The sequence below is a fragment of the Oncorhynchus mykiss genome, chromosome 18 (assembly GCF_057628025.1).
Source record: "Oncorhynchus mykiss isolate SJ-2025 chromosome 18, ASM5762802v1, whole genome shotgun sequence".
In the NCBI taxonomy this organism is placed as follows: Eukaryota; Metazoa; Chordata; class Actinopteri; order Salmoniformes; family Salmonidae; genus Oncorhynchus; species Oncorhynchus mykiss.
Genome location: NC_143039.1, coordinates 60730000 through 60750445, shown reverse-complemented (window position 1 = coordinate 60750445; position 20446 = coordinate 60730000). Strand labels below are relative to the sequence as shown.

Below are 20446 nucleotides of genomic sequence, written 5' to 3'. Positions count from 1 at the left end.
TCTATTTGAATTCACAGTATCTGAGAGAGATTATTTAACCAATATTTCCTATTTCCACGACATCTCTCACCCTCCCACTTTCTCTTCCCCTCTCTCTCTCTCTCTCTTTCTCTCTCAGATGAGTACCACGGTCAAGGTAAGCCAATTCTGCTGTCTTCAGTTAACAAAGTAGTTAACTGTAGACTTTAAGTGTAAACACTGGTAGACGAGTCTGAATCTGTTTTGTTATGGCCCTATTCCATTTCGATCCCTAGCCCGCTCTCCTAGCCCCTACCTCTTCAATGTTCACAATGTGAATGGACTAGATTGATCTCTCTCGCTCTCTGTTCTCTTTCTTTTGTGTAGTCTACTTTGCCCCTTTCTTGGTTCTGGAGCATCTGGCCAGGAAACCCACAAACACCCCATATCCCATCATTGGTAAGTGTTTGTGTTTCTTTCTGACTTCTTCATTTGTGTATGTCCCAGGTCTGTGCCTGGTGACTTGTTTCTTTCTGACTTCTTCATTTGTGTATGTCCCAGGTCTGTGCCTGGTGACATTGTGTGTGAGTCCAGAGGGGAGGGATACTTTCTACCTTTGTCACAGTTGTGAGGAGAAGTGTGGCCCAGGACAGATCATAGACCACCTCCTTTCTGCTGACCACCTCTCCAACTACTATGTAAATACACACTCGCGCACACACACACACACACACACACACTTCAATTAAACTGCAGCCAGGGTAGTCAGTCATTTGTTTTGTTTCATTTGTGTGTGTATCAGAGCTACACAGACCCTGATGTGTTGAGTTTCTCCTGGATGCCTAACATGGATATGTTGAACATCCTACGGCCGCTAGCTGTCAAAGAGATGGACAAGAATGGACCTGGAGTGCTACGGGTAACTGTACTGGTTTTCTCATTGTGATGGGTGTGTGTGCCGTGTCGGGCCTACTCACGTGTGTGTATTTGTGTGTAGGTGCTGGACATGCCTAAGAGTGTGTCTGTGAAGTTGAAGACAAGTGGCTACTCTAAAGGTACAACTGTCACATCACTGCTATTCATTGGTACAGTAACAAGTTACTCCACACGATTAACTAACTTTCTTTCTGTCTCTCAGTCATGCAGGCCCTGACTCAGACTGACAGGCTGGCTGAGTGTATCAGAGGTGAGTGTGCATGTCCTTTTCTCTTCAATCACTTATTTATATCTAGTTTAACATCTGTGTTGACTAAATCTATCCCTCTTCCCCTCTCACTACATCCCTCTTCCCCTCTAGCTGACAGACCAGAAAGGATGACTATACAAGAGTACTACAGAGACCCCAACAGGAAACACCCTCTGCTGGGTAGGAACAAATGATCATAAACACTGTAGCAGGGGGGAAGAGGAAGGCTGTGACACAGTATGTCAGTGACCTCAAAATGGCATGTGCACATCGCTGTAGACTTTGGTTCTAGAGACCCATAACCACTAGCGCTGCACGGTTTACTGAGACTTTTTCGATACTATAACGTGAAAAGCGGTTCACTATTAGAATTTGTTACTTTCTGTCAAATGTGTCGTAAGTTTGAAAAGAAACTAAATGTATTGAACCTGTTAGAAAATGTATTAATTTGCCCAAGCTTATCGTAAGAGATGAGCAGAAGGCATCAGTGGTTTGTATTCCCAGCAACTTTCTGAAGGAATGCCCCTGTCTGTGTGTGCCGTGTGTGTTTATCTAACACTTTGTGTAGCCGTTGGTGATGCTAATAGGGTGGCGCACAATTGGCCCAGCGTCGTCTGGGTTATGGGAGGGTTTGGCTGGGGTAGGCCGTCATTGTAAATAATATTTTTTTTCTTAACTGACTTGCCTAGTTAAATAATAAGTATTCAGGTAGATGGAAAGGCTTTCCCAAAAACCTTTTTAAATTAAGTACAAATTAGCCTATGCCTACCTGGCAAAATAATTATTTGCATCAATCCAGTGGGCATTTGTTTTGCATACTCCATCACATGTGCACTACAGAAACACTGCTAACCAAACAGTGCTAGTCTCATGCCACTTAATTTAAAAGGTAACTACACTCAAACAGCAATCTTTGTGTGGTTTTAAGCGTTGTTGTGGACTAAACACATTTATTGATGTAAAAAAATAAATAATAATAATAATTGAGCGAAAACCTAAAAGAAGTGGGAAAAATCTGTCATTTCTGCAGTGTTATCATTTTGGTATCATGATACTAAACCTTTTGTAGGTTTGTGATGGTAATTAAAATATTGAACAAGTTTATGACAAATGCTTGAATCCAATTAGTCTTTTATTTACCAAACCTAAGTTTTACATCTCCTTATATACTGTCAACTTACACATGTACATTCTTATTGATCAGGTCAGTTATATGATCACTTTGTGACTTTATCAGCATAGCTTCTAGATAATGACGGTCATGCATGTTATCGTCTTTGTTTTCCATGACCAGTGCAACGAGGCTTGTTATTCCCGAGAAGTGTTACTTAACACCCACACAATGAACATATACTATATGACGTGCCCAAGCAGATATGAGGGAGAAGTGGTTTTTTTTTTGTTAGAGACTCCCATATAGAGAAACCTAGTCAGTTCCCATCAACCTGGTATCGATGTAAAAATTCTGGTATAGTGACAACACTAATAACCACTGCTACATAGCATAGGAAATGGCCATCTCCCAGCTATTAGGTTGCCAAACTGAGATAAAGGATCAGTTGACGACTTCCTAGTTCAGAAGTCTCTTTATTCACAGCATACTAACACTGCCTCTCAGATCGACATCAATAAAGTAGTGTGTCCTACGCATGTTAGCGTTTTTCATGAATCTTGTTCTGGAGGCAGCTCTGCAGAGTGGTCACTAGCTGGTACAGCCAGAGTCTCATAAAATCAGATTTTAAACCTAATCTTAACCACACTGCTAACCCTAACCTTGAATTCAACATTTTTGTTTTCGTGAATGTTTACAGTGTAGACAGTCCCTTTTCTCAGATGTGGGGCTGCAGGTTTTGGCAGAGAGCTAGACAGACGGAGGCCTCAATATTCAGCTAGACAGTGAGCATATGTACAATGGCATGTTATTAATTTGCTTAATCAATGGTGGGGGTCTTTAGAATACCCCCAAAATCAACTTTAACCCTTCACTTGTCAGAGCATAAACCTGAGGTGAGTTCAAAAAAATATGTTTGCAGTGAACATGCAGCCAGAGTAACAATTTCAGTTGAACGATTTTTGAATGAACATTCTGAAATGTTACGGTGAAACATCAAACAGCTACATTTTCTAAGGATTACTGTTGCTTTTTAGCAACAATATTCAAACTGAAAACTACTTAGCTAAAAATCTACATGGCCACTTGATTATTTTTAGCGGTAGTTTAGACCCCAAACAGACACTTACGTTCGCCGTACAGTATCTTCTCCGACTGTTAGCAAACGTTGGCGAACGATCGCGACCAACACAAAACAAATGGAATATGTTTGCTAACTTTGGCCAATGTTCACAAACTATTTCCCTTGTTGAACGCACCTGTGTGTCAGTGACTACCCCTAACTTCTGATCCTTTACCTGTGACCTGTAGGTCTACAGCACCTGGTGGAGTACTGCTGTGAAGAGCATGGCCAAAGGAGATCCTACCTCTGTCAGCTCTGCCGCCTCCCTGTCCCCTCACGGAGGGTCATCCAACACACACTCGGCTTCGACCACCTCTACTGGTACTTCGTAAGTAACTGTGTTTGTGTATCTGGGACTCACACTTGGTAAGAATCTGCTACCAGCAACCAGCAAGTCATTTTCAATGAAAGGAGAAGAGGACAGACTCACATAGACTTAAAGGTCGACCACAAGAGAGCAAGCAACCAATGTTCTGCATTTCCAATATTATGCAAATTACAGCGAAGTGACCGCACGATAGCCAATCGGAAGAGGGCAAGCTCATGTAAGCAAGTTTTGACGTTAGCTAACCACACATTTTTTTTCATGCATGCTTTTTGAGGATACACCCGTGAGGTGGTGTATCAACTATTTCATCGCTCATTACCGCTTCAAGTGTGAGTCTGGCGTGTGTGTTACACCCTCTACTGGTATTTCTTGACTACCTCTGTATGTGTAGAAGGTGTTTCACCCCTCCACCCTCCTGATGAAGGACTGTTATAAAGAGTACAGCTGCAGGTTCATCGCCATGATCCTGGACCTGGCCAATCAGGTGCAAGACATCAGTCAGTCAGCCAATATGGAGATACAGGTGAACAATACCACACCCCTATCTGTTGACTGCACCCCCAAACCAATAATTGAATCAATCTGACTGATAACCTAATGGTTTGTCTGTTTGTTACAGCAAGTTGTGTTGGAACCAGCAGTGTTCTCCTCAGTTGAGTTTTCTGTCTACACAGAGGGTGAGTAGACATGCATACAAACGCACTCTTTAAAATAATGAATAGATGTGGTCTAAGCCTCTGCCTCCAGAACACGTATACTGCTGTAGCATGGGGTTGAATCCAGCCAACTGCTATTTCAGCAACTCTTTCAGCAACCCACACCTCTTGAAAAAATGTCAATCATACATACATATTTTGATTCTCAAATGTGTGTACACACTGTAGGGTCTCTATCACACACACACACACACACACACACACACTGACATGTGTTTGCTGTTTGTAGCTCTGAGGAAGTTGCAGACCATTAGGAGAGCTCGTAAGGAGGGCAGCCTTGAGACCAGCATTATACCTGGAGACAAACTGGGTACGTACTGGGAAGGAATGTTTTCACATGTTGCCTTGTTGAAAAGCACATCTCGAACTCTGTTCCATTTCTATTCCTCCCTCTGTTTGTATGACTTCTGCCTCTTGCTCAGTCACCCTCAAATCAAGGTTTATCGGTCACGTACACAGTTTTGCAGATGTTATCGCAGGTCCAATGCAGTACACACAATCTAAAAATAAAACAAAAAGAACAAACAATTTTAAGACCTATCAGAATGAGCAATGACTGAGTCCAGAATATAAATATTGACACTACATGACCACATACTTTTGGCCATCTGCTTGCCGAACATTTGTAAATAAGAATTTGCATTAATATGGAGGAGTCCCCCGTTGCTGCTGTTAACAGCCTCCTCTCTTCTGGGAAGGCTTTCCACTAGATGTTGGAACATTGCTGCTTCCATTCATCCACAAGCATTAGTGAGGTCGGGCACTGATGTTGGACGATTATGTCTGGCTCAAAGTCGCCGTTCTAATTCATCCCAAAGGTGTTCGATGGGGTTGAGGTCAGGGCTCTGTGCAGGCCAGTCAAGTTCTTCCACACAGATCTCAACATACTATTTCTTTATGGATCTTGCTTTGTGCATGGGGCATTGTCATGCTGAAACAGGAAGGGCCTTCCTGAGGACATACGATTTTTACGCAGTTCAGCACTCGGCGGTCCCATTCTGTAAGCTTGTGTGGCCTACCACTTCGCGGCTGAGCTTTTGTTGCTCCTAGACGTTTCCACTTCACAATAACACTTACAGTTGACTGGGGAAGCTCTAGCAGGGCAGAAATTTGACGACCTGACTTGTTGGTAAGGTGGCATCCTATGACTGCCACGTTGAAAGTCGCTGAGCTCATCAGTACGGGCCATTATACTTCCAATGTTTGTCTATGGTAATTGCATGGCTGTGCTCGGTTTTATATACCTGTCAGCAACAGGTGTGGCTGAAATAGCCTAATCAGCTAATTTTAAGGGTTGTCCAAATACTTTTGACCATGTAGTATATGAATATAAAAGGTGCAGCTATGCCTTCTTCAAAAAGTAGAAGCACAGAATCGTCAGAACCCCCTTGACTTTTTCCCAATTTTTGTACAGTCTGAATTTTTCAAATGGATTCAATTGATTTTTGTCACTGGCCTACACACAATACCCCATGTAATATAAAAGTGGAATTATGTTTAAAAAAAAAAAAAAAAAGTTTACAAATTTAATTAAATGAGAAGCTGAAATGTCTTGAGTCTAAGTATTCAAACCCTTTTGTTATGCAAGCCTAAATAAGTTCAGGAGTAAAAATGTGCTTAATTTTTAAAATATTTAACCTTTTATTTAACTAGGCAAGTCCGTTAAGAACAAATTCTTATTTACAATGAAGGCCTAGGAACACTGGGTTAACTGCCTTGTTCAGGGGCAGAACTTTACCTTGTCAGCTCTGGGATTCAATCTAGCAACTTTTCGGTTACTGGCCCAACCACTAGGCTACCTGCTGCCCCACTTAACTTTACAAGTCAAATAATAAGTTGCATAGACAATAATAGGGTTTACATTTTTTCTTTTTAATGGCCAGCTCGTCTCTGTACCCCATATGTACATTTAAGGTCTCTCAGTTGAGCAGTGAATTTTAAACACATATTCAACCACAAAGACCAGGGAGGGTTTCCAATGCAAAGAAGGGCAGCTATTGGTAGATGTGTAAAAATGGAAAAAAGCAGATGTTGAATATTCTTTTGAGCATGGTGAAGCTATTAATTACACTTTTGATTGGGTGTGTATTGATACACTGTCACTACAAAGATACAGGTGTCCTTCCTAACTCTGACGGAGAGGAAGGAAACCTCTCAGGGATTTTTATCATGATGCCAATAATGACTTTAAAACAGTTAGTTTAATGGCTGTGATAGGAGAGACTTGATTAAGGATCAACAACAACATATTTACTTTACAATACTAACCTAATTGACAGAGTGAAAAGAAGGAAGCCTGTACAGAATAAAACATTCTGAAACATGTATCCTGTTTGCAACAAGGCACTAAAGTAATACTGCAAAAAATGTGGCAAAGCATTTAACTTTTTGTCCTGACTACTAAGTGTTATGCTTGGGGCAAATCCAATACAACACATTACTGAGTACTATTCTCCATGCATAGTGGTGGTTTTCAAAGTACAGAGATCCTTGGTGAAAACCTGCTCAGGACCTCAGACGGGGGCGAAGGTTCACCTTCCAATAGGACATTGACCTTAAGCCCACAGCCAAGACAACACAGAAGTGGTTTCTGGACAAGTCTTTGAATATCCTTGAGTGGCCCAGCCAGAGCCCGGACTTGACCCTGATCTAACATCTGGAGAGACCTGAAAATAGCTGTGCAGCGACGCTCCCCATCCAACTTGACAGAACTTGAGAGGCTCTGCAGAGAAGAATGGGAGAAACTCTCCAAATACAGGTGTGCCAAGCTTGTAGCGTCATACCCAAGAAGACTCGAGGCTGTAATCGCTGCCATAGGTGCTTCAACAAAGTACAGAGTAAAGGGTCTGAATATTTATGTAAATGTTATTTATTGTTTTTTTTATATACATTTGCAAAAATGTCTAAACCTGTTTTTGCTTTGTCTTTATGGGGTATTGTGTGTAGATTGAGACTTTTTTTTGTTGTAACAAAATGTAGAAAAAGTAATTGTGTCTGAAATTAACGAATGCACTGTTGAACTGTTAAAACCGGTCGTAAACATTTTATTAAAGTGACCAGTGTTCAATGACTATGTACATAGAGCAGCAGTCTAAGGTTCAGGGCAGGGTGCTGTGTGAAGGCCGGCTAGTGATGACTGTTTAACAGTCTGATGGCCTGGGGATGGAAGCTGTTTATTCCCCCTGGGGTGTATTCAGGATCTATGGATGTTACTGGAGTGCTTTGTAAACAAAGTTCTGCTAAATTTGCTGGGTTGCAGAAGGTAGTCAGTCATGTGGTGTTATTTAACTAGTCTCTCAATGCTATTCCATAACTTCTCTCTCCCCCTGACGTTGGCCTCAATGTATGTTCAACTCTTTACGTGGCCTCTAAAAGCACTATGAAGCATAAATAAGACTAGGTTTTAACTACCTGCAGAGTACAATGTCACAGGATCTCCTGTGAGCTGGTTCAGGGTACGTGGCTCTGGACGAATGTGCCGTACACACTACCTGACTTGCTCACTGGGCGAGAAGAGGAACTGCTCCAAAATAAATAACTTTTCCAGTTGAAAGCTGCCTATGTGGCATCTATAGTAGTCATATACATAAATGATAGTTCAATCGAGTACAGACTTAACTGAATGACAACCAAGACAGAATATAATAAGACATTTTATTTAATAGTTTGGGGTAGACCTCGTCTCTGAGGAATGCTAGTCATAGCCAGATGCTGATGACTTGTGTGGTAGCAATTCTATAGGAAGAGAGACTGCAGATTCTTTCAAACACTTATAAGATTTGCAAAAAAAGCTAAACGAACAGTGTTCTCTGCTTTTATAGAGAAGCACATCCTTTTTGTATATACATGACAGTCAGCAGATGGTGTGTAAAGACAATTAGTTGTCTGTTTTAGATATAAGATATATGGTTGAGCCCTCGGGCTAACTGCATTCACAACAGCAAAACACTATATGCTCCTTTCTGCAAGTTTCCATACATGTGACTTTCTGTAGATAGTAAACACACAGGATGTCACATGCTGCGGTCGCACTGAAGCGGACCTTATCTATATGCCCAGTCTCATGACCCAGTCCCACAAAGACAAGTTTGTATTAAGTTAGAAAAAACTCTAGCATATAACGAGACGATTCTTTAAACAGTAAAACATGGGATAGCTTGACTAATTATGTAATTTTCCACGTATTTTATCAAACGGGTGGCAACCCCAAGTCTAAGTATTGCTGTTACATTGCACAACCTTCAATGTTATGTCATAATTATGTAAAATTCTGGCAAATTAGTTCTCAACGAGCCAGGCGGCCCAAACTGTTGCATATACCCTGACTCTGCATGCAAGAGAAGTGACACATTTTCCCTAGTTAATATTGCCTGCTAACATGAATTTCTTTTAACTAAATATGCAGGTTTAAAAAATATATACTTCTGTGTATTGATTTTAAGAAAGGCATTGATGTTTATGGTTAGGTACATTTGTGCTACGATTGTGCTTTTTTTCCCGCGAATGTGCTTCTGTTAAGTCATTCCCCGTTTGGCGAAGTAGGCTGTGATTCGATGTTAAATTAACAGGCACCCCATTGATTATATGCAACGCAGGACAAGCTAGTTAACCTAGTAATATCATCAACCATGTGTAGTTAACTAGTGATTATGTGAAGATTGCCACCCTGCCACACAGTTTCCTCGTGGAATGCAATGTAATCGGCCTCCACAAATGCAGATTACCGATTTTGTTATAAACTTGAAATTGGCCCTAATTAATCATCCGACCTCTAATCTAAACCAGATGTTCCCTGCCTATATCAGCTAAACGAATTGTGTCTAAGAGAGTCCAATGCTGGCTGCATCCAGTAAAGGTCTCCCCTGCGCAGGTCACTTAAGCAATAAGGCACAAGGGGGTGTGGTATAAGGCTAATATACTACGGCTAAGGGTTGTTCTTACGCACAACGCAACACGGAGTGCCTGGATTCAGCCATTAGCCATAGTATATTGGCCATATACCACTAACCCCCGAGGTGCATTATTGCTATTATAAACTGGTTACCAACGTAGTTAGAGCAGGAAAAATACATGTTTTGTCATACCTGTGGTTTATGGTCTGATCAACCATGTCTGTCAGCCAATCAGCATTCAGGACTCGAACCACCCAGTTTATAATATTGAATAAACCCTGGGTGAATGCTTAAGTGTTTTCTCAGAGCTCACACCGGCCGTGGTAACATTGGAAGTTGGATATTCAACAGAAATGCAGCTCTATTGGTCTAGTTGGGGACAGTCAATAACTAACACAATGTAAATGGGACAATATTTTCTAAATTTGATAGCTCCAAATTTCACTAACTTAGAAACCTCACCAATTGTAAAAATTAGTAATCAAATATTGTAGTAATTTCATTAGAACTGAAAGGTGTGAAAATACTGTCCCATGTACATTGTGTAATTTATTGATGGTCCCTAACCCCAATAGAGCTGCAAGTCTGAATATTCAACCTCTAAATAACTTTATTGCGGTCGCACATCGGAAGCTCTGGTTAGTGGTTAGAGCGTTGGGCCAGTAACCAGAAGGATGCTGGATCGAATCCCCGAGCTGACAAGGTAAAAATCTGTCATCCTGAGCGAGGCAGTTAACCCACTGCTCCCCGTGCACCGAAGACGTGGATGTCGATTTTAAGGCCCCCCCCCCCCCCCGCACCTCTGATTCAGAGGGGTTGGGTTAAATGCGGAAGACACATTTCAGTTGAATCCATTCAGTTGGAGATACCTAGTCAATTTTCCCTTTCCCTGGAGAGTAGCGGTCTGATCTCACCTCAGTCAAGCACTGATGCTAATTGGCAAAAGTTGGCTAAAATGAGGCGAAATCAGCCTGTACAACCCCTCTTTAAATCGTCTGTCGTAGCTGAATCAGAATTAGTTAGGTAACATAGATAAATAAGATGTTTTATTTACTTTATACTTGTCATTAGAATGTCTTCTTTTGGACTATACTGTTGGCAGTTGCATTTTCCTCTCCCTTCTCTAGGGAAAAGTCACTTGGGGCCCAGTGAGGGGAGAGGTCAGGCTTGTCTTTTACATGTCTGGTAATAGGCAGAATATCAGAAAGGGAGAAATCTGGCTTGAACATTGTCTTCATAATGAATATATCTGTGAAACCATGTGAAGGGCTCCACTATGTCTGTACTCCAGTCACTTCCTCATTTTCCCATTGGGGGGAGGAGTTTGGCAGTGTCTGGAACCATTGTATGTCCCCTCTAATGTTGCCCTTCTCTTGACCTAGTATATGACCTAGAGGCTCACTCCCCTCCGTGAGCTTGCCCAGGAGAAGGGGTGCATTTGAGATGGGAGTATCTAGAATTGACAATTGATATATGCCATTGGATGAGGTAATGTTTTGGTACTATGAAGTACCGAGAAGTAGAACCTTGTCTAAGAGACCAAACTGAACGATCATTTGTAACTAATGCCATCTGGCTATGGGATACTCCTCTCTCAAGTAAAAGGCCCTTTGTGAAGTTCCTAAGATCTGTGGTTCGTCATGTGAGTTGGCTATAAAAGATACTAAGTCTTCTTCTGAAAGCACTCTCTGAGAATTCATTTATAGACACTGAATTGATCTGAGAGTCACAGGGCTATGGTGAAGCTCATATTATTAAAAGATTAAGTTTAAGTAGAACTCTTGACTGGTGTGTGGTTTGTAACTCATCATTTAGTAATACAGGAAATGACCACGACACGTCCCAGACACAGCACACTCGCACCCTACCTGAATACCTGGTTTATTTAAGGCTGAGGCTTAAAGCACCCCAGGTTTGCTAGAGCAGAGAGGTCATCGGAGTGGTCCTGTACAGGACATATCATGTATAGCAGAATGAGTTTGAGGTGGTTTCCAGATCTGGAAGGGGGCATGTGGAGGAGTTTATGGAGAGTGGAATGTGCTGATGTAGAATAATCAAAGTAAAGTATGACTCTGTATAGAAAATAAGGTATTGCCCTCCTCAATTAGTTTAGTGACTGTTTCAGATTGGCAGGACTCCTGATCCTCTCTCTCCCTCTGTTCTTACTTCTGCTCTTTGTTTGGCCAAGTGATCTCAATGTCCCCTCTCCCACTTCGTTAACACTTTATTTGGATAGTCCAGCTAACCCTTATCCTAACCCTATACTTAACTCTTAGCCTAGCCCTAACCTTAGCCCTAACCCTTATTCTTAACTGTAACCTTACCAAGCAGTTGCTTATCAACAGATTGTTTGTTGATAGTAAGTCCATCTAGATGCTCTGCAGATGGCCAATCAGGACTATCCAAATCAAGTGTTACCCCCTTCTTTCTCTGTTTAGAGTTGTGCCAGTCAGGGACTCTGTAACTCTCTGATGTTCTCTGTCTGGATCTTCTTTAGTTCCTTCCTCAGAAGGGTCAAAGATTACCAAAGATGTTACCATGACTAACGTTGCTGAGGCTGTTCCTATGGAGACCAAGTCAAGCCCGGAGAAGACCTATGTCACACCCACAGCTGTTGAGACTGTAGCTACAGCAAGTACTGCTCCAGTTGTTACCAAAGCTACTAGCCAGAGAGGGACCTGTCGACTGCAATGTCAGGTGAGGAATACTGTTCCTCACACCACACAGTAGCCACAATTTCTAATTTACCTGGGGTTAAGGTCCTGCTCCAGGACTGGTGACATGCCTCCTCTCTGTAATGTTGGCATGGTGGCTGCTCAACATGTTTACTTTACATCTACATCTGGAAATACTTAAACCCTCTCCCTCACACTCTGAGGAACAGGAGGCTCATCAATTGTGTGTGTGTGCATCCCTGTCATCTCTGTATCCACTTCAGGACTGCAACGTGGTATGTGAGTCTGTGTCGCACTACAAGTTACATGTGCGTCACTGGAAACACAAGGAGATGCTAGGAGTTATCTTTGAACCAGGTACTAGTGATGTTGACCACCAACCATAAAAAATCAACTACTGCATCGTTTCCCCATCTTTTGAGAGTTACATTGTTTATAAACTAGATGAACTAACTATTTGTTTTTCTTTCTCAGGGGACGAGGACAGTAAAGGTGAGTTTTCTGACTCCAATGAAATGTATATGTTTAATACGTTCATCTCATTGTCCAGTTCTATTTGCCATCAAGATCACTGACAACATTCTTCCTTCCCTTCTCTCTGCCGTTGGTATAGCCTGCATCCCATCCTTTACCTTGTATGAGTACATCCGGAACTCAGAAAGAACTGAACCAATTATTGGTAAAGGGGTGTCCTCTTTTCAGAAAAATATCAGACGTTAATATTAAATATTATTATGCTCTGTTTTGTCCTAGTTGCGCTACCATACATACTGTACTCTGTCGGACTCCATTTCCCAGGTGTCTATCTGTTGGTGATGTGTTTGAGTACTGAGTGTTGGAAAACGCCCTTCTACCTGTGTCACACCTGTCAGGAGATAATCCCTGCCAATCTCGTCATGACTCACCTCACCTCCACACTCCACCTTCGACGCACCCTGGTCAGTGTGTGTGTTGCTTTTTATATCACCCTTTATGGCTGCTTCTAAATGATTTTTCAAACATCTATGTTGTGCTTATGAAGCATTATGAATGCTTTATAAAGTCTGTGTATACATTGTAGTTAGTTGAAAGTGGGTGCCCTATCTCTCTGTATCAGATGTACCAGAGTCCGCAGTGTCTGCCATTCGGGTGGGGGACAGAGATGGGCCTGGAGGTCCTGAAGACTTTGGCCTGGGAGGAGGAGAGAGTCCGAGGAGAGAGAGACAATGTACTGAAGGTAGGAAAGGATGGGGGGAGAAGGGGAAGTTGCTCTGGAGATGTGAAGGTTTATGGTCTCATTCCATTTCTTGCCCTCTCTCCTCCAGGTGTTTGATATTCCTGACAGTGTTTTCCACAGCATTAAGATGTCCTCCTACTCCTCTGGTAAGACATCTCCCCACTAAAAATAATAATAGATGTATTTTATATAGCGCATTTCATTACAAAGGGAATCTCAAAGACACTTTTAAAAACATATGTAGGGTTGTGGCAGGTTCAGTCTTAGGCGCTGGTCTTCCACAGCTTATAATGTTGATTCTGATAGTGTTGATGCAGTTGAGAGTTGTAGTGGAGGGTGCGTCGACAGTACAGGGAGGGAGAAGTGTCAGTCGGATAGACAGGACCGACGCTCTTCATTGGGCACCTCGCAGTCTCTTCCTCCGTAGGTAGGTTGGATCATCAACTGCCGAAGGTCTAGCACCCCCTGCATTCATGTCCTCTGTCTGTTCTCTCTTGCGCTCGCTCACTCTCATCCTCAAGCCATGAAGAAACTCAAGAACTTCCATCGTTATCTAAAAGGTTAGTAGACGTTCATCATAAAGTTTCTCTGGTGTCATTAGAGGAGCAATCAGCGCTCTAAGAATGTTTTTCTCTGTGTGTTATCCTATAGTTGACAGGCCGCTGACGTTTTCCGCCCATCTGAAAAACAAAGACCGGAGGATTCCTATGCTGGGTGAGTGCAGACCAAAATGAAAACCGAATCGAAAGGGTTTAAACTAAGTAAAAACATTGTAAAATGGAGGTGGAAGTGGAAGCAGACACAGAAAGCAGGCATACAGAAATTAGACAAAGTGGACATATGGGAAGTGGACATACAGAAGCACAAATGCTATACAAACAGTAAGTGCTTGTTGTGGAGGTTCTTACCTTACCCTCTGATGGGTATTAACCACTATAGCTTTGTGGAAATATCTGTTTTACCATCTGTGCCTCTGTATCCTTTTTGTGTTACTGATGTATGTAACAATGAGGCCTCTGAATCCTCTTGGACCACTCACATACTGCACAGTACATTCTGTCCTCTGAATGACTTCAGTGTTAGAACATCCTGCGTCCAAGGGAATATGTGGTTTACACATGCATTTAGTTTCCTTACCTTTTATATGGTGCTCTGTCCCTTAGATATATTAGTATTAATTGCATGGATTCCATAGATTGAGGTGGAGGAGACTCTGTTTGTATGCTACTTCTATACTACTCTTCCTGGCTGGTCGTTAAGAAAATCTTGAATTGGATTCAAGTGTTTGTCGTTTTGTTCTCGGTATCGACAAACACTATTCAAGACACATATAACTTCGACATCTCAAACACCCTTTTATACGTTAAAGGGGAGTCTCTTTTGTCCTAAACCTATGGAATACAAACAAGTGTTCATAATAAATCCTGTTCCAAAAAGATAGTAAATACATTATGGAAACCAGTTGTCCATTGGAAGAGATGTTCTAATCACAAGTCTTAAACCATATTTATTATTTAATTACTTAATGGCTTAACTTCTTGCGGATGAGTGGGACGCTAGCGTTTAACTTGTTGTTAATCCAGCCGCAGTGTCAGATTTCAAAAAGGCTTTACAGCGAAAGCCAACCATGCGATTATCTGAGGACACCGCCCAGCACACAAATGCATAACAAATCATTTTCAACCAGGGAGTTGCGACACGAAAGTCAGAAATAGCGATATAATATATGCTTTACCTTTGAAGACCATCTTCTGTTGGCACTCCAAAACGTCCCAGTTACATTACAAATAGTCCTTTTGTTCGATAAAGTCCTTTATATCCATAAAAACTCAGTTTAGCTGGCACACTTCAGTCAATAATCCACTCGGTTTCCCTCCAAAATGCATACAAAATTAATCCCAAACGTTAACAATAAACTTATAAAAAACAAGTCAATCAACGTTTATAAATCAAACAATAGGTACCCTAATACGTAAATAAACGATCAAATTTGAGACGGACAATCGTTATTGTCTTTACCGGAGAAAAATACCAAAGAACGCACTCTCATTCACGCGCTTGGAAACACTACAGCCAAAATGCCACCTAGAAAAACTACAATTTCTGGCTAATTTTTCCAAAAACCAGCCTGAAACTCTAAAGACTGCAATTCCTAGGACTTCCACTAGATGTCAACAATCTGGCACGATTTCGCCCTATTATAAAAGTGCCAGCCATTGAAATCAGTGGTAGGATGATTTTTTTTGAGGGGGGGGAGGTTTGTCCTCAGGGTTTCGCTTGCCATTTCAGTTCTGTTATACTCACAGACATTATTTTAAAAGTTTTAGAAATTAGAATGTTTTCTATCCAAATCTACCAATTATATGCATATCCTAGCTTCTGGGCCTGAGTAGCAGGCAGTTTCATTTGGGCACGCTTTTCATCCGGACGTCAAAATACCACCCCCTATCCAAAAGAAGTTAACAAGACCATGACATACCCTCTATTTAAGCATAAAACAAAGGGGAAGCATGTTTTACCCGTGTTCGAGATACACAGTTAGACCTAGAAAAGTAGTTCCCATCAGAATTACCCCTCACCTCTGTGTTCAGGTCAATAACTCTATTTTTCTTTTTTTCTCTCAGGTCTGCAGTTCCTGGTTCAGTACAGTGTTACTAGGGCCGGGGCCTCGTCTCCAGGCTGGGGCTTCCTGTGTTTGTTGTGTGAGAGGAAGTTGTCAGACGGACTCAGCATCGCTCACATACACAGCTATGAACATGTCACCACGTTCCTGGTAAATATACACACAAAGATTTACCAATTTGTTGCTCCAACACAACAACAAAAAAGCCTATTATAGCCCTCTTATACAAGTCTGTGTGTGTGTAGGAGCGTGCCCATCCAGGCTCTGTGAAAGAGGTAGAGGAGTCTGATAAGAGGAGCGAAATACTGCTGGACCTGGCACAACAGGCTGAGAAAATACATGCCATGGGGTGTCTACAGGTATCGCACACACACACACTCCACCAGACGTGTCCAGGTTAAACACCCCTAAACTAACACAAAAAAAACACAGTTATACCCTGTAGTGATGCATTGTCCTCATCCCTCGCTCTCTCCTTCTCCCTCTATCCCTTATAAGTTCATGATGTTGCAACGCTACATCGGGGAGTCAGTCATCTATGAGAAAGGTGTGTGTGTGTGTGTGTGTACGTACATTTGTTTGGTCACCTTTGTTTGTGTGAGTGATTAACTCTGTATTCTGTAGCCTTAGTGATCTTGAAGGCGATCAAGAAGAGGGAGAACATGGGAGACCTGATGCCCCTGCTACCACCTGGCAAGAAACTGGGTGAGTTAGAGGGGAGGGAGAGGTGGAAGGGAGGGAGAGGGTAACACATCAACTAGACATTTAACATTGGGGATAGTGATGAAGGTGGCGATGATGTTGCTGTTTCTTAGTTCCCTCCAGTTCGATCAGAGACCAGAGCCAGACTACCCCAGAACCTGCCCCTACATCTGTAGGAGAGGAGAAACAGACCAGGAAAGAGAATGACAAAGACAATGAGACCGAGATGGACAGAGAGGCCACCCCAGAAACCATTCAAATGACCCAGGAGACTGGGGTGGAAGTGGACAAACGCATTGGCAAAGAAACCTGCAGTGACCCCAGTACAAACACTGGCAGAGAGACCAGTAAAGACACTGGCAGAGAGACCGGTAAAGACACTGGCAGAGAGACCGGTAAAGACACTGGCAGAGAGACCGGTAAAGACACTGGCAGAGAGACCGGTAAAGACACTGGCAGAGAGACCGGTAAAGACACTGGCAGAGAGACCGGTAAAGACACTGGCAGAGAGACCGGTAAAGACACTGGCAGAGAGACCGGTAAAGACACTGGCAGAGAGACCGGTAAAGACACTGGCAGAGAGACCAGTAAAGACACTGGCAGAGGGACCAGTAAAGACACTGGCAGAGGGACCAGTAAAGACACTGGCAGAGAGACCAGTAAAGAGACTGGCAGAGAGACCAGTAAAGAGACTGGCAGAGAGACCAGTAAAGAGACTGGCAGAGAGACCAGTAAAGAGACTGGCAGAGAGACCAGTAAAGAGACTGGCAGAGAGACCAGTAAAGAGACTGGCAGAGAGACCAGTAAAGAGACTGGCAGAGAGACCAGTAAAGAGACTGGCAGAAAGACCAGTAAAGAGACTGGCAGAGAGACAATAACAAAAGCTAGTCAAGAGACCAGAAAGGACAGCAGGAGCAGAGGGAAAGATAAGGAGGCGGAAAAGATAATCAAGGAGATGGAGACTGGCAAAAAAGAGACCAGTACAGAGACTGTCAAAAAGTTAGGGAGTAAGACTAGAAACGTGACAGTCCATGAGACCAGCAAAGACACTGGGAAATTGACCAGTACAGAGACTGTTAAGGAGACTGAGAGAGAGACTAGCACAGACATGGAGAGAGAGACCTGTAGAGCTGTTAGTATAGTGGCCAGTAGAGCCAGCAATAGAGAAACCAAAAAAAAGCCAGAGACTTGTAAAACACCAGAAAAGAAGACCAATACTCAGACTGTGAAAGAAAAAACTAAAGGTGTGTTCATGTTTTGAGTTTGTGGTGTGTGTGTGTGTGTGTGTGTGTGGCGTAGTTGTTAGTTTTGAGTGTTTATTTGGATCCTTGTTCGCTGTTACAATTAGCTGTGTGTGTTTGTGCATACTCGCAATGAGTGCGAGGTAAGTGGCATAGTCAGCATTGTTGACTCTCTTTATCTTCTAGTGACTCCTCCCCCCATCTCCCCTCCAACCACTAATCTGTGGGATTTCCTGAAGAGGCAGAACCGAGGAGCTGTGATTGGTCAGTATCTCTGCATTGTGTTTTAATGTATTCTGACACATTATTGTTGAGCTGAACAGCTCTATTATTTGACCTAGCAGGGCTGATTGAGATGAGCAAAATCCAAGTCAGTCCTATCCAACTAAGAGATAATGAGCAATGACACACTATCAGACTGAGTGTTGTGGTGAACTAGCCAGAGAGCAAATTATCTGGTGGAGGTCCTAGCCTCTCACCCACACCAATCAGTTAGCAGATCAACCTGGGTTTGGAGCTCATTGTCACTGATAGAGCTATCTGAGATTTAAAATAAATAAATAAATAGGTTTGAGAATGAGGTCAATGGAGACTTGTGTTAAAATGTGTGGTGATCTCAAGTTTGAATAACACACTTAGTGTAGGCGCGAAGACACTGCCTGTTTACTATTGTGAATGGGATGGAGTTTGCGGATATGTGAAGGTCCGATGATCTTAGTCGTGCGAATTTTACATCTAACTAAGATGTTTGGTGTAGTATCTATCAAGTGAAAAGTTTTCATGAACAAACACTTTAATTGAAGAATCCTTACGGCTAACCGACTACGTCACAAAATGTCGTAATATGTGCACAAACTGTTCCGACCTGGTTCGGATGAGAAGCATTTAAGCCTTTAGTCTGACGTGGCAAGTCTTCCCAAAATCCTGTCTCGTTCACTCGACTAATGGAAGTCTGGCAAAGTTTGAACGTTCACAGAGGCGGTGGCATTCAGCACTCATATTTTATTGGCTCTGAGTAGAAATTATATTTCCTTGATTGTTTCTTGTACGATTTGGGCAAATCTAATAGATTTTTTTTTTTTAACCAAATATTGTGATTTGCAATTTTACTTGTGATATAGGTCAAAACACTTGGGTGAACTTTTGGAATCATGGGAATATAATTATTATTCAAATTCTTTGGTTGGAATGCAGTGGGCACTTTGAATACTGTGTTTGGCATGAAAACACATTTTTTAAAAGCCAGGGAGGAGTTATTGTGACAGGGGAGGAGCCAAACGGTTAGTCAGTATTTCCCAGGGGACCGTAATTAGACTCCAATTGATGTTACATTGTTCTCAACTGTCTCTGACTCATGTAACATATTCATGTTTAGCCTATTTCTCTCTGATGAAAAACATGCATACTGTTGCACAAACAACATGCTGATCTAGGCCTACAGCACCAGTGGAATCAGACTGTATTAGCTAGCTTAGCTATGTTTCCTCTGGCTCAGTGTATTTGGCTAACTAGCAATTACCATTAGCGACTATTTTTGTGCCATAACTTGCAAATAAAATGCTGACTAACTAGATATTTGCAGAGGGTAAGATGCACAAACTAGCCTAATAGTGTAATTATAGTGTATGTGGATTTATAATAAGAAGCAAAGTGGAAAGCAGCATTGTCACCAACATCTGTTGCATTGACAATGCAATGACCATGCAGAGCGAACTTGGAACTGCACGTTTGCGCTCCTTGAGTGACGGGGCGGTGCTTGTTTGTGGGAAGCAGTGTGCCGAGGAGGACAACTCAAGGAGCAAATGAATTCAATTATATAAAGTGGAGTTTCAAAATATTGCAGATTTGCAGACTTTTGTGATTTGGATATTGCAGATGTCAGTATCACAATTTTGAGGAGAATTTGATTAATCGTGCAGCCCTATTATGAAGCATTATTTTTGTATCTTATGCAAGTCACATTTAAAAAATAAAATAATAATAATAATAATAATAATTTTAAAAAAAACATGCAAAATAGTTGATTGGTTTGATAGTGGCAGCACATCACTAGTGAAGGGCAGGCAGACTCAAAGAATACTCAGACCTTTAGGATGACAATTTTATTCAGCAGCTCTTAATCAGTAAAGCATACTTCAGCATTTTTTTAATGTAACCTTTATTCAACCAGGTAGGCTAGTTGAGAATAGTTCTCATTTGCAACTGTGACCTGGCCAAGATAAAGTATAGCAGTGTGAACAGACAACAACAGAGTTACACATGGAGTAAACATTAAACAAGTCACTAACACTGTAGAAAACAAAGTCTATATACATTGTGTGCAAAAGGCATGAGGAGGTAGGCAATAAATAGGCCATAGGAGCGTATAATTACAATTTGGCAGATTAACACTGGAGTGATAAATGATCAGATGATCATGTGCAGGTAGAGATACAGGTGTGCAAAAGAGCAGAAAAGTAAACCAATAGAAACCGTATGGGGATGAGGTAGGTAAATTGGGTGGGCTATTTACCGATGGACTATGTACAGCTGCAGCGCTCGGCTAGCTGCTCAGATAGCAGATGTTTAAAGTTGGTGAGGGAAATAAAAGACTAACTTTAGCGATTTTTGCAATTCGTTCCAGTCACATGCAGCAGAAAACTGGAAGGAAAGGTGGCCGAATGAGGTGTTGGCTT

At 42.0% G+C, this 20446-nt stretch overlaps 1 protein-coding gene across 11 annotated transcripts in view; it reads left to right on the top strand.

The window, feature by feature from the left end:
- The window catches only part of LOC110496850 (uncharacterized), a 107242-nt gene that overhangs the window by 20956 nt on the left and 65840 nt on the right, over positions 1 to 20446 (top strand). For all 11 annotated transcript variants that reach the window (XM_090208990.1, XM_036953217.2, XM_036953222.2 and 8 more), the window contains 26 exons: positions 119 to 136; positions 346 to 417; positions 520 to 656; positions 761 to 877; positions 956 to 1013; positions 1097 to 1144; positions 1256 to 1324; positions 3567 to 3706; positions 4098 to 4229; positions 4326 to 4383; positions 4652 to 4732; positions 11812 to 12011; positions 12253 to 12346; positions 12464 to 12481; positions 12603 to 12668; positions 12788 to 12927; positions 13086 to 13205; positions 13294 to 13351; positions 13727 to 13765; positions 13857 to 13919; positions 15830 to 15978; positions 16074 to 16187; positions 16327 to 16375; positions 16453 to 16533; positions 16644 to 17774; positions 17958 to 18035. In XM_090208990.1, the coding sequence (XP_090065116.1) occupies positions 119 to 136; positions 346 to 417; positions 520 to 656; positions 761 to 877; positions 956 to 1013; positions 1097 to 1144; positions 1256 to 1324; positions 3567 to 3706; positions 4098 to 4229; positions 4326 to 4383; positions 4652 to 4732; positions 11812 to 12011; positions 12253 to 12346; positions 12464 to 12481; positions 12603 to 12668; positions 12788 to 12927; positions 13086 to 13205; positions 13294 to 13351; positions 13727 to 13765; positions 13857 to 13919; positions 15830 to 15978; positions 16074 to 16187; positions 16327 to 16375; positions 16453 to 16533; positions 16644 to 17774; positions 17958 to 18035 (3330 nt within the window). The remainder of the gene's footprint in view (positions 1 to 118; positions 137 to 345; positions 418 to 519; positions 657 to 760; positions 878 to 955; positions 1014 to 1096; positions 1145 to 1255; positions 1325 to 3566; positions 3707 to 4097; positions 4230 to 4325; positions 4384 to 4651; positions 4733 to 11811; positions 12012 to 12252; positions 12347 to 12463; positions 12482 to 12602; positions 12669 to 12787; positions 12928 to 13085; positions 13206 to 13293; positions 13352 to 13726; positions 13766 to 13856; positions 13920 to 15829; positions 15979 to 16073; positions 16188 to 16326; positions 16376 to 16452; positions 16534 to 16643; positions 17775 to 17957; positions 18036 to 20446) is intronic.